At 45.7% G+C, this 12,893-nt stretch overlaps 2 protein-coding genes across 10 annotated transcripts in view; one reads left to right on the top strand and one right to left on the bottom strand.

Moving 5' to 3' along the window:
• Positions 1–1,544: 1,544 nt before the first annotated feature.
• Positions 1,545–10,488, top strand: MORN4 (MORN repeat containing 4). 9 transcript variants are annotated; one of them, XM_074295994.1, is made up of 9 exons: positions 1,559–1,678; positions 1,983–2,114; positions 2,605–2,713; positions 3,208–3,321; positions 5,082–5,160; positions 6,851–6,989; positions 8,185–8,299; positions 8,707–8,816; positions 9,137–10,488. In XM_074295994.1, exons 5-9 carry the CDS (start codon positions 5,146–5,148, stop codon positions 9,283–9,285), a joined length of 528 nt encoding a protein of 175 aa, XP_074152095.1. In that variant the 5' UTR covers positions 1,559–1,678; positions 1,983–2,114; positions 2,605–2,713; positions 3,208–3,321; positions 5,082–5,145; the 3' UTR covers positions 9,286–10,488. The 9 variants fall into 9 exon arrangements, with proteins under 9 accessions (XP_074152100.1, XP_074152101.1, XP_074152097.1 ...); XM_074296001.1 differs by having other exon boundaries at positions 5,082–5,188; XM_074296000.1 differs by lacking the exon at positions 5,082–5,160 and having other exon boundaries at positions 1,553–1,678.
• Positions 10,489–11,215: 727 nt separating this feature from the next.
• HOGA1 (4-hydroxy-2-oxoglutarate aldolase 1) overlaps positions 11,216–12,893 on the bottom strand; it is a 30,246-nt gene continuing 28,568 nt past the window's right edge. The window contains exon 7 of the mRNA XM_074295992.1: positions 11,216–12,758. Coding sequence (XP_074152093.1) covers positions 12,609–12,758 — 150 coding nt within the window. The 3' untranslated portion in view covers positions 11,216–12,608. The remainder of the gene's footprint in view (positions 12,759–12,893) is intronic.

Below are 12,893 nucleotides of genomic sequence, written 5' to 3'. Positions count from 1 at the left end.
AGATTTACTTATCCATCCCTAAGCTCTCAATATTTCAGTTTCACATCTCCAGTTGCCCTTTGGACATCACAACTGAATGTGCTATAGACACCCTAAACTCAACATTTCCTAAATTGGACATTATCTTCATCTTCAAAACTACTCTTCTTCCTTTCTTACAATCAAGGGTATCCCCCCAACCACTGAGGATTACAACCTAGATCACTTCTTCAACTACTCTCTCACTCATCACATCCAATCAGTTGCCAAATCTAGTCTATTCTACCTTCTTAACATCCCCTTTCCTCTGCCACACCCAGTGCACGCCTTTATTTCTGCAGCTGATTGATTTATCTCCCTTGCCTTAAATATTTCCATAATCCAATCCATCTTCCACTCAACTACTAAAGTGATCTTTTTTTTAAACTCTAAAGGGATTTATTTGTTGAATGTAAGGCTATGTGTCTCTACAAATATTTTTAAATAAATATATATTTTTTTAAAATAGACATAGTCCTCTTTCTGGATGCAGATGGCTCTCTCCATCACAATCGATTGGAATTGGCCTGAATCACCTCGTTATTGAAAAAAGCTGCAAAGGAAAGGAAAAAATAAAAGAAGGGGCATACTCCTTTATAGGCTCATTCAGTGTCTCTACCTCTGGGCTAATTGTAAGTCTTCTCACCATCATTCAAGCCTCTCCATCTTGACTAGACACGGGCTTTCCCCCAGGTTCCACATGGTTGCTGTAGCTGAAACTAAGGGGGAATATCTATGCATGCTCCAGAGATGGAAACCCAGGTGCCATCCACACCTATTACCCATATGAAACTGTGTCCCTGAGGATCTTTTCTGATCTTGGTGGCCAGATAACAGAACTCGGATTCTAAAGTTTCATTTACCCCTTTTCTGCGGAAGCCAGTGGGGCAGAAATGATGGGGGAGAGCGTATCGGGAATAGCCAGGGCAGGAGAGTCCTGAATAGGGACATAGCATGTCTAGTTTGAGGGTGCTAATAAAAGGATAGAGTTGAGGCTTTATCCGATCCGTTTCAGTAGCCAGGCTTTGCCGATTTGGGACGTTTGTCAGGAACCAAGCTACATAACGATCCAACCTGACGATATATGCAGTGAGTGAAGAAAGGAGGGAAGGCAAAGTGTTTTAAATATAGCAGCCTATGGACTGTGCAAATTCTCATGTGGAAAAAAGAAGGGCAGGGCTGTTTTACAATCGTGATACTGGAGTGCAGAGAGGCTTATAAACGTTGGACTTGTAATGTCTGTTGCATTGGGAGTGCTTCTTGCTTGAGAGTCTCGCACAAGCTGTCCCTCAGATGGCTGCCACACCGGTTACTACTACCCGCACAGGATAGGGGATGACGGACACAACGCTGCCCGGAACTCCCGTACAAAGGATCTCGCCCTCTAAGGACGCGTCCCTTCGTTACACTCTTCGCCCCGCACAAAGATGGCGAAAACGATCCCGGGGACGGCCAATGAGAAGAGGCATTGTTGCCGGTTGCCCAGGTAACAGCCAACGGGCGGCGGGGACTCTGCTCGGTGCCGCTCTGGGGTCCCGGAGGGGGCGGGGCTGCTGGAGGGGTCCTAGGGAGACTGTGGAGCTACCGGCAGCGGCGGCGGCTGACCAGACGGAGTCGGAAGCGCGGAAGCCGAGACTCGGGAGTCTCGAGGGGAGCCCAGGTCAGCCGGCGTGAGGGGAGGGCACGCGATGCAGGTGGGGTGGGTGTGGCCGTGGGTGTGGCCAGGGATGCCGCGGACTCGAGGATGCAGAGCTTGTCCTTTGCAAGCAGAGCCCTCCGAGTCGGGCCTGGCGGCCCGGGCGTGCGTGGGAACCGATGGCCGGGATCGCCGAGCTCTGACGAGCTGAGTGCCGGTAACAATATCAAAAATCAATCCAGCGTCGCTAGTCTGAGGGCGCCCTCCTGGCGTTAGGTCTTCGCAGCCTGTCGCCATCCCCGGGCAGTTAAATCTCCCCATTCCACAGATGAGCAGACGGAGTTTCAGAGAGGTGATGGGAGTGACTCCTCTTCCAGCCTCTTCCTTTCCCATCCCTGGAATCTCTGGCCCTCTGTAATCGGACCTGCCCCACAGGCTTCATAACTAGGACTCCTGGATGGTGAGGAGAACTTTGTTTCCATTGAATTTGTGGTTTTTATATATGAATATTTAACATAAGTTCTTGGGTACGTTAAATTTAAAATTCGGCTCCAGAAAGGACCGTTGCTAAGGGTTAGAGGAGTCAGTTTCACATCTTATGTAGACCCGCTGTTAGGCTCCCGATGTGATCTGCGACAAACTTGCACCTTTCTGGGCTTCAGTTTTCTCATGTGCAAAACGAGGACCCTCGGGGCCCCTTCCAGATGATCCCTGTCAGATCGCATTGTTATCAGGGCAGGTCCTTCCTGAATTCACATGCACCTGTTCTGCAGCCACCTGGAACTGGGAGCATGGCGATGATGGAGACTGGAGATAATGAGGACGGGAATGACCAAGTCTAAGTAGTTGATCCTTTTTGGATCATCTTCTGTTCATGTCTTAGAAGATACAGTATCAAGAAAGAGTTTATTAAAAACTTTTTTTTTTTTTTTTTTTACTCTCATTAACAGTGAGAGAGCCTTTGACATCTCAGTGCCTGGAACAAGCTAAGAAGTGAAGAGTGTTTGAAATTGACAAAGTATTTACAGAGAAACTGACAGTCTTGAATTTATTCTCAAGGTATCTGAATGAGTCAGGGCTACATGTCATTTAAATGTTAGTCTTTAATATAAATACACACACATAATCCTTCACATTCAAAATTGGGAGATTGTCGTAAGTACTGGCATATGGGCCTCTTCCCCTCTCTGCAATATTTTTATGGTAATAATTGATAGGCAACAAGGGATTGCTAGCAAGAACTAGGGAGAAGTGATGGAGAGCCCACAGTCTTTGTGGTTTCCCCATACAATGTTAAGATCTAGAAATATGTGCTTCTCTTTCTCTTCTCCCCTCCCCCTCCCTGGCAGTTTGCTTTGGTTCTGCCTATAGAGGATTTATTTCCTGGGGGATCTGGACTGGAGTTGTACAAAATACAATGGGAAGCCTGGTTGGGCTTAGATTGACAATATTGGTGGAAAATGCCCATATCAGTGGAATCAAAGATCCATCAAAGTATGCATGAATTTCAAGGCCTGGCTGACACTTATCAGTCTTTATTTCTTTCTCTTTAGGATTGTTAAAACCTAAGTACCAACATCTTTTTTTAATCAAGGAGAGAGCTTTGTTGAAATCTGAGTTGTGATATTATCTGGGAGTGTCATATTTTGGGAATATAACATAAGCAGGTAAGGTAGAAGGTAAAACTTGCTTTAGCTTCGGAGACTCTGATCCCATATAAAACAGCCTTCTTTATTTGGGGATAGGTAACTCTGTGCTCATAAAATGATAATTCCAGTGAGGACTGAATAGCATGTTAGCTCATCCATTCTCTGAGACAGCAGAGTAATTTCTTTTTGAGCAAATGTTTGGCATTTGCTTTGTAGCTTTAGAGCTCATTCATTTATCCAGAGTACAGAAAAGATAGAAAAGGTAGGTGTCTGTTAAGAATCATGAATCATCTTGTCTTTGTGGCTGGATTCCATTTCTAAACCTGGAATCTAAGCCTAGAGTCTCTATATCCTCGTTAAAATGATAATTTTAATAACTTGCACAAATATTGATTTGAGTTCATTGTTAAAGTAATTTGTCCTCTGGCATCTTTTGTCTTATGCTAATTAAGCTCCAGGCTTTGTTATCAGAGGTTACCTTTTTTTAAAAACTAGTATAAATTTATCACTGACCAAGGTCAGTGATAAAATTCCATTTCTGAGCTATTACAGCTGTCCATTAATCAATTTGAATCATTACGGAAGTGAAAGCAGTAAATTTCTCTATTGTCCCCAAACAACTGAAAAAAGATTTAGACAGTTGTTGCCACTGCTTGGCTGTTGGCTGGGATTCATTGATCTCAATTTTTTTTTCAATAGCCCTCCTACTTGTACTCTCTGGAGTGTGTTTGTGGTACAAATTCTATATCAAATAAACAGTCGCCAGAAGGATAGGCCACACTTCTCTACGGAATTTGTAACTTAAGCTTTAAAACCAAATTAAAGAGGGTGGCCAAGGCAGAGCATCCTGAATTGAGTCCTGGTAACAATAAAGTAATCCACAGAATTTCATCAGCTTTCTTATTTGGGGCTTATTCCCACAGGGCCAACAAACAACACAGCAAAGGCATGCTTGGTTTCCTAGCTGAGGATCAATTTAGTGTCTTCTCGGTCAATAAAGCTAATGACTTATTTCCTCTCTTCCAGTACCTAACAAGTTCCTCAGAAACAGAGGTTCAGTTCCTCAGTGGAGTTGCTGATTTCATGCTATTCCCTTCCACAAAACCTCTTGGAACAAATTGTGCAAGCCTTTGAGACATAGCAATGTTTATTTGTTTCAGCTGAACTTGTAAAGTAATTTCCCTAGCATAACCTTCTTTTGGAAAATTGTCACTTGGAATTTGCTTTTGAAATTACTTTTTCAGTGATAGAATATATAGCACTGATCTCGAATGAGTGAAATGGTGGTCATAGATAGTTTGGAAGAACCATCCTTAGGCCTTATTTATCAAAACGACTGTCTGAACTAGAAAGAGTTATCCCCTGGGATGGAAAACCATTCCTCTCATTCTCATTAATGTTGTATTTGCAACTGAGTCATGTTGACCTGCACCCAGACTTTGTCTGATGCTGAGATAAGGACCTTGTGAGTCTGAAATTGGAGCTGAGGGCTTGGAATACTGATGGATGGGAAGGTGTGCTGAGAACTGGGCTCTTCATTTGTTTGGAGAAAAATAGGTCATCAGAATATTAGGGGCAAGAAGGAATGTTTAGCCTAGAGGAAACTTCAAGGGAATATGGTTATAGTCTTTCTATATTTCAAGTGCAGTCATGAAACAAAGGGATTAGGGTTGTTTTGTTTGCTCCAAAAGGCAAAACTGGAAGTCAGATTGGAAGCTTCAGAGAAGCACATTTGGTCTCCTTGTAAGGAGAACTTATTAATAATGAAAACTCTCTAGGAGGGGAATAGGCTGCCTGCCAAGGAAGTCAGCGTACCAGTGCTGGAGGTCAAGAGAAAGCTGAATGACCACCTGGCCAGTATGTTCTAGAAGTGATTTCTATTCAGGTATGGGTTGGATGAGATTATACCTGAGGTTCCTGCAGACTCTTTGATTCTGATGACTTGTCCTAGATCTAGCATTTATACACACTCACTCACACTGTCACACACTCACTTAAGGTGGAACCACTAGCTTTATGAAGGTAAGAATGTCTGGTTCAGCAGCTTCCCAGCCAGTTCCCCTTACTCTAGGCTCTCTCTCATCTTCACTGTCTAAAATGAATTTTCCAAATTGTGGGCCAAAATCATTGAATTTTGTTGAATTATCTCTTAATTTTAAGATGTCAGAATCTCAATAATGAACTGTCATAGAAAATTTATGGCATTTAGTGCCTTAATATTTTATGATAGTAAATGTTCTTCTCTACCTTCACTTCCCTCTTTCATGAAGTTTTTCATACCCATTCTCATCTTAATTAATCTCCTTTTCCTTTGCATATTGGCAGTACTTATGATTGGATTGCACAGTTTCAGATTTAATTGTGTCTTACACTGTTCATTTTTCTTTCATTTTGTGTTCATCTTAAATCAACAAATAATTTTTTTAATTATAGTTTTTATTTACCAGATATATGCATGGGTAATTTTTCAGCAATGATAATTGCCAAATCTTTTGTTCCAATTTTTCCCCTCCTTCCCCCACTCCCTCCCCCAGATGGCAGGTTGACCAATACATGTTCATTATGTTAAAGTATAAATTAAATACAATATATGTATACATGTCCAAACAGTTATTTTGTTGTACAAAAAGAATTGGACTTGAAATAATGTACAATTAGTCTGTGAAGGAAATCCAAAATGCAGGTGCACAAAAATAGAGGGATTGGGAATTTTACGTAGTAGTTCATAGTCATCTCCCAGAGTTCTTTCTCTGGGTGTAGCTGGTTCAGCTCATTATTGCTCTATTGGAACTGATTTGGTTCATCTCATTGTTGAAAATGGCCACTTCCATCAGGATTGATCATCATATAGTATTGTTGTTGAAGTATATAATAATCTCCTGGTCCTGCTCATTTCACTCAGCATCAGTCCATTAAGTCTTTCCAGGCCTTTCTGAAATCATCCTGCTGGTCATTTCTTACAAAACAATAATATTCTATCACATTCATATACCACAATTTATTCAGCCATTCTCTATTTGATGGGCATCCACTCAGTTTCCAGTTTTTGGCCACTACAAAGAGGGCTGCCACAAACATTCTTGCACATACAGGTCCCTTTCCCTTCTTTAGTATTTCTTTGGGGTATAAGCCCAGTAGTAACACTGCTGAGTTAAAGGGTATGCACAGTTTGGTAACTTTTTGAGCATAATTCCAAATTGCTTTCCAGAATAGCTGGATGTATTCACAAGTCCACCAATAATGTATCAGTGTCCCTTCAACAAATAAATTGTAAGATCCTTAAAAACATTCTTTTATACTTAGTAAGCACAAAGTAGGACTTCATTTTGATTATCCTTTCTTCCCATGAAATCTTAGAAAATAAGACTTTGCTCACATTTCAAAAATTAGGTAAAGGAGTTGGCTAGAAGATGAGAATAATTAAAAGGGGGTAATGGTGGTTGGGGAAAAGGATATTTTTCATAGGATCCATTTGAATTCGTGAAAATTTGGGTGGACTGATAAGCTTTTACATACATATTTGCAACAATGCTTTCCTTTTCTTTAGCTGTCCTATGATGATAGCAAGCTTCTGCCTGTTTCCTGCGGTTGTCACCCTGCTCTTCTGCAAACTGTCACCATGACTTTGACAAAAGGCTCCTTCACCTATTCCAGCGGGGAGGAATATCGTGGCGAGTGGAAGGAGGGTGAGAAGGGCATTGAAGGTCTCCAGAGATGAGAATTCTCTGGTTAAAGGGAAAGTATAATAGGATTTTTTTTTTTTTTTTTTTTTTTTTTGAGGCTGTGGTTAAGTGACTTGCCCAGGGTCACACAGCTAGGAAGTGTTAAGTGTCTGAGACCAGATTTGAACTCAGGTCCTCCTGAATTCAAGGCTGGTGCTCTATCCACTGCGCCACCTCGCTGCCCCTAGTAGGATATTTGAATCAATTTTGCTGGGTCCTCTCTTCTTCCTAGCAACTTTCCTTTGTACTATGTATGAGTAAAAGAGTTAACAAGCAATATTAGTCTCCCCTCATCTCACACCCAGTGCTGTACTCTGTAAAATTTGGAATGGTTTGATATCTTTCAATGATGTTACTTAGGTATACTTTTATATAGGAAAAACAAAACTAATCATTTTAAAGTACAAGAATTAAAAATATCTTCAATTCAACATTCATTATTCTGGTAGCAAACAACTAGAAGAATAGATAATACTTTTGCCCTTGTTTGGCCCCATTCTTTTTGTGGCAGATTTCATGTTCCTACAATGGAAGCATTCCATCATGGAAGCTTGACTAAGTATGTGACCTGGAAGAGTGATGTCACCTTCCTCATCTCATTCCAACCCTTTTTCCTTCTCTCCCAAGTTCCTTCATACCCTCCAAGAAGTGATGTGTAATTTCTGGGTAGTCCCAGGAAATGACAGTTTTTTCTCTCTAAAACTCCATTCTCCGTTGTCTCAAGAGATTATTGTTTACCCAGCATCTTGCTTTTTTTCCTGGCCAATTCAGTGGGCAAATAGAGCCATTGCCTTAAGAGTCAACCTTTTTTTTTTTTTTTTTTGCATCTTTCATGCTGCCGGGGGACGGTGTTTTTAGTGAAATGTTCTCTCGGATTTTTCTTGTTGCTTTCACTTGTGAAGAGTAGCCAAACTAGTTGGTTGTAAATCCAGGAGGGGAAGTCCCAGGAAGTCCTGTTGCCTTCAGTGGTAGCTTTGGTGCTTTGTGTTCCTAGCTCTTTGAGCACCAGAATGCTAAGCACAGCTGATGCACTAACTTCTCTTTTTTATCTTTAGGGTAACTGTCCTCTTTGAGTCGGTGGTCTGTAAGGGAAGGGATGATAGGAAAGTACCCAGGAGCTGCCCCATTCCAGCCTGACACTGTCTTTTTCTTTGCTTAGGCCGCAGGCATGGCATTGGTCAACTGATGTTTGCAGATGGTGGCACCTACCTGGGTCATTTTGAGAATGGGCTCTTTAATGGCTTTGGAGTATTGACTTTCTCAGATGGCTCAAGGTGGGTACTTGTTCCTCTCCCCTCTCAACCTTTAACTGGGGAGGCTCCAGGCAACAAATGGGATCAGGATAAACAGTTTGCTCACTCTGAGCCAGCCCCAGCCCCTGCAGATCCTGCCAGCAAAGAGTCTGTGCGGCTCTCCTGATTGATCTTAAATATGTCACGATTTTGAAGCTTTTCTGAAGTGGCCAGGAGGGAAGTGACCTTTTGACACTTACTCTCCTTCACTTTCCAACCCACATTTTCCTCTTATGTTCCCTTCTTTCTTTCCTGGGCTATTTCACAGTCACTAACTCTGGTTGAGTGTGGTTAGAGATTGGAAATACATGAAATCATCTGTATGTTAGCTCAAACCCAGCTTGGCGTCTCTGTCCAAATGGCCGACATCTTGGTGTTTCTCTCTGCAGATATGAGGGGGAATTTGCCCAAGGAAAGTTCAACGGTGTTGGAGTTTTCATTCGCCATGACAACATGACCTTTGAGGGAGAATTCAAGAGTGGCAGAGTGGATGGTTTTGGTCAGTAACAACCACTTGGTGGATTCTTCTCTCAGTTCATCTAGCCCAGGGCTGGGCCTTCCCTTTGTTCCAAGCAGTTGGATTGTTGAGCATGAATAAGTGGGAGACTTATCTGAAAGCAACTTCTCCCTTTTGACTCGCTGATGCTTAAGAGCCCCATCTTTTCCCTCCATGATCCTCCTCATGGGGGAGCTAGCAACCTCTCAGAGGCCTGTGAAGCATCTTACGATTTCTCTGAATTGGATTTGACCTCAGTCATTTGAGTAGCTTCCTATAATAATGTCTCTCTCTTTTTTTCCTTCTTTTATCTCATCTCACAGGCCTGCTGACTTTTCCTGATGGTTCTCATGGAGTTCCTCGAAATGAAGGTCTGTTTGAGAATAATAAGTTGCTACGGCGAGAAAAGTGTTCTGCAGTGATCCAGCGGGCCCAGAGGGCTTCCGAGTCGGCCCGGAACCTCCCAGTGTGACAGGGGATGCCATGGCCCTGCCAGCAGGAGGACTGAGCAGACAATCACCTCTGTTCATTCACCGAAGGTGAAGCAGTGAACCAGACCCAAGATTCTTTGAGTTACAAACACCAACCAGTTGCCTTCTAACTCCTCCCTTTGTCTGCCAATCAAGAGTTAGGTTGTGGATTGGGGTCCCTGACAGGTCCTGCTGAACAGGGAGCAGCTGATTTCAGTTTTGCCTTGGCCCTCCCTCTTGTCTGCTGCTGCTCAGACCAGCTGCCTTTATCCATGCCCTGGAACTCTCCACCCCTAAATCCCTGCGGTGTCCCCAGCCCCGCTGCCTTCTCCATCCCGGGGCCATGGTCACCAGCAGTGTCCTTAGTGCCCCATCTCTTTTGAGGGAGGTGAACCTACAGCCACCCCTCAGCAGTGGCTCACACCTGGGGCTTCCTTGGGGAGGGAAGATGATGGACCACCTAGGGGCCCGGGGAGAAGGCATGCAACAGGTGTCTAGGAGTCCAGCCTGCAGATTTTTTCTTAGGTTACCTTCTTTCATTATTGTTTGGAATATCACGTGAACTGGGCAGTCCTCTTTCTCAGTCTTTGGGTGCTGTAATGGGTCTTCATGTGTCCTTGACTTAACAGTGTAACTACATTACACAAAAGGACTCCATTTTTACATCTCATTTTTATGTATCCTCATTGCTGTTCTGATATGGATAAGAAAGTGATTGAAAAAAAACCCCACTGCATCTTAAAAAGCAAAGAACAGGGACGTCCAGGCCCACCAACAGTGGTGAAGACCAGAACTGACTTAGGCTTCCTTAAGGCTGGAAAGGAACTGGGTCTGCTGGCTCCTTTTTGTGGACATCTGGCCCGACCACAGGCAGCTTTCTGCAGCTGAGACAAAGGCGGGCCAGCCAGGAACACATTGAGCTAAAGACTCTTTGATGGACTCCCTCCAGGTCACCATGACTTCGGTGCCACCAGCCCTGGACGTTGGGCCTGGAGATGGAAACTGCTCAGTAGCATCACACCGAGCTCATTCAGAAACTCTGTTCCCCTCAGACTTGAACACACCGTACTTCGTGTTATTCTCACACTGAATGTTTCATCTGCAGCAGATTTTGGTGGAAATGTTAGCTGTGTGCCTCTTTCATCTCTGGGTCATCCTGTTGAATAAAAGTGTTTATAAGGAATTAAAAGGAATCCTGCCTCCCACGCTGCCAATAGTTCTTCTCTTGCTTTTGATCCTCACATTTTGTAGCTGTGACTAGATCAGTGCCCCGCATGGAGAGATTCCAGACGCCTCCAGGAAGCCTGGAGTATTATTTATTCCGTTCTCCTTCGGGCCATCGTTAGGGCCTGTCGTAAGCAGAGTGGACCTCCAGAACAGGCCTTAGGCGCTGCCGGGCAAAGGCCCTCGTGTCCAAGAAGGAAAGTGGGTGGTGGGAGGGGAGGGCCAGAGCTTCTGGGTACTTTATTGCTCCTTATCACATGATTGGCGGGGGAGGGGGAGGGAGGACATTAATGAAGCTCCAGAGCAATGGTTTTACCGATGGAAAGCAGCACTGGACTGGCCACGGCTCTGAGGAGACCGCTTCAGTAACATGTGTCCACCAGGTGGCGCTGTGTGCCTGCAGTTGACGAGGCTGATGGGACCTAGGACAATCACGCCATCCCAGTGTGGGGAGTCAGGCCATCATCCCACCCTCCAAGTGCCGGGAGGTGGCGCCATTGTCCACCCTCCAAGTGCGGGTGATGAGAACTAGGTAAGGAGTATCTAAATAAAATTAGGGTTAATTGAGGTCTAGTGGCAGATTTGGGGTATGCGGAGTCAAATGGAACTCCCCTGCAGCCCCTTTGGATTCCGCGCAAGGATACAGAGTTAAATGAGTCTAGTGGCGACGTAGAGTCCCCTGTAAAGGAAGTTACAGACCCGAAAACCTAGATTGATAGGAGGTTTATTTGGGGTTTGGAAGTAAGGGTAAAAGGTAGGAAGACACCAGGGCCAGGGTGGCTCCCCCTTGACGTGGCCGGCGTAAGGATGCCATGTTTGGGACCTCTGCAAAGAGTGGGCTCCAGTCTGGCCCTCTTTATAATAGGGGGCTCTGGACAATCTCTGGGGGCCTGTGGGTGGAGTCCCAGCTTGGCCTCCTGCTTGAGTATCAGCCTGGGATAGAATTTGATAAGGGGGAAGCTGTTTGTGCTTGGGGTGGGGCCCCTTCCCTGAGGCAGAGTCCAAGGAGGTTTTTAGAGTTTTGGGGTTTCCTAGTCACAGGAGGTGGGGCCATAATCACCCTCCCAGTGCGGGGAGGTCGGGCCCTCATCCCTCGGGCCAAACATGGGGGTTTCAGGCCCTCACCCCACCTGCCAAGTACAGGGAATGGATAGAATGCACGGGTGGCTGTGGAATTTTGGAGTCTGGAGGTATTGGGAAGGGAAGAAGCATGTGAAGTGCCTACTGTGTGCCCGGCCCTGCTCTTAAAGCCTGGCCAGCACTGAGCGGGGCGTGGGGACAGCTCCGAGTTAACCGCCCTGCCTTTGTCCTCTCTCAGACTTTCAGGCAGGGGTTCTCAAACTACCCCGAGGGGCGGGGGGAGGCAGATGCGGCCACGTTTCTGCGGCCTACCGGGTTATGGCAAATGGGCTGAGGGGCGGAGACAGAGTGGGAGCTTTTGTTTTTACTCTAGTCCGGCCTCCAACAGTCTGAGGGACGGTGAACTGGCCCCTGTTTGAGGAGCACTGCCAGCTCTAGGTTTCTTCCTGGACACTTCCCCCAGAAGGCAGAAACCCGGCTTACGAGCCTCACCGGACAAAACAAGCCTGAGCAGCCCATGTGTCAACCTCCCCTCAGAATCTAACCCGCCTGTCACTTCCTACCCTTCCCTTTCAGTCCCTGGGGTCATGGGAAAAAGGCTGGAGCAGGGACCAAAGTAGCAAAAGCATCTTTTCCTGAGGGGGGGGGGGGGAGGCGCTGTTGGTGAAACAGACAAGAGGCTGGTGGTCTGGAGGAATTAAGCCGGCCTGATGCTACCACCTGCCTGGCCAGTCTTGGCTGGTGAGTGAGGAAGGGCCTGGAGACATAATACCACCTACCATGTATACAGTGTTTCACAATTTGTGAAGTGCTTTATGTAATATTTGATCCTCACAACACCCCTGTGAGGTAGGTGGTTTTTGTCCCCATTTTACAGCTGGGAAAACTGAGGTTGAAAAGGCTGAGTCACATCCTTGGGGCTAGAGTATGGGGAAGAATGGGCCCCGGACCACCACTGGACCCTTAAAGCTATGGGTGTGGGAGGCAGAGGCCAACTAGAGCCCTGGCAAGGGACGGGCCATCACAGCCAGCCGTTGGAGGTAAAATCCAAGCGCAGCTTCTCCTCTTCGGCGGGGCCCAGCTCCGGCAGCGGGGCCCGGCAAGGCCCTCCGTAGTAGCCAAACCAGTCCATGGCTTTCTTCAGGCCCGGGATCCCAAAGCGTCGGGTGACCTGAGAGGAAACATCAGAGGGATTTCTGACTCACCCTGGCTCCGGCCACATGCGTCCCTCAGAGTCAGTGCTCCCCCTTCTCCCCGGCACAGGATAAAAAACTTACAGCCCCAAGGGGGAAAGCTGGAGCCAGAG

The sequence above is a fragment of the Sminthopsis crassicaudata genome, chromosome 2 (assembly GCF_048593235.1).
Source record: "Sminthopsis crassicaudata isolate SCR6 chromosome 2, ASM4859323v1, whole genome shotgun sequence".
Classification (NCBI taxonomy): Eukaryota; Metazoa; Chordata; class Mammalia; order Dasyuromorphia; family Dasyuridae; genus Sminthopsis; species Sminthopsis crassicaudata.
Note: the sequence above shows the minus strand (reverse complement) of the source record. Positions and strands in the feature narration are given on the sequence as shown.

Coding starts and splice junctions, on each gene's coding strand:
- MORN4 (XM_074295996.1), top strand. Junction 6,990..8,184: donor TCGTGGCGAGTGGAAGGAGG/GTGAGAAGGGCA, acceptor TTCTTTGCTTAG/GCCGCAGGCATGGCATTGGT. Junction 8,817..9,136: donor TGGCAGAGTGGATGGTTTTG/GTCAGTAACAAC, acceptor CTCATCTCACAG/GCCTGCTGACTTTTCCTGAT.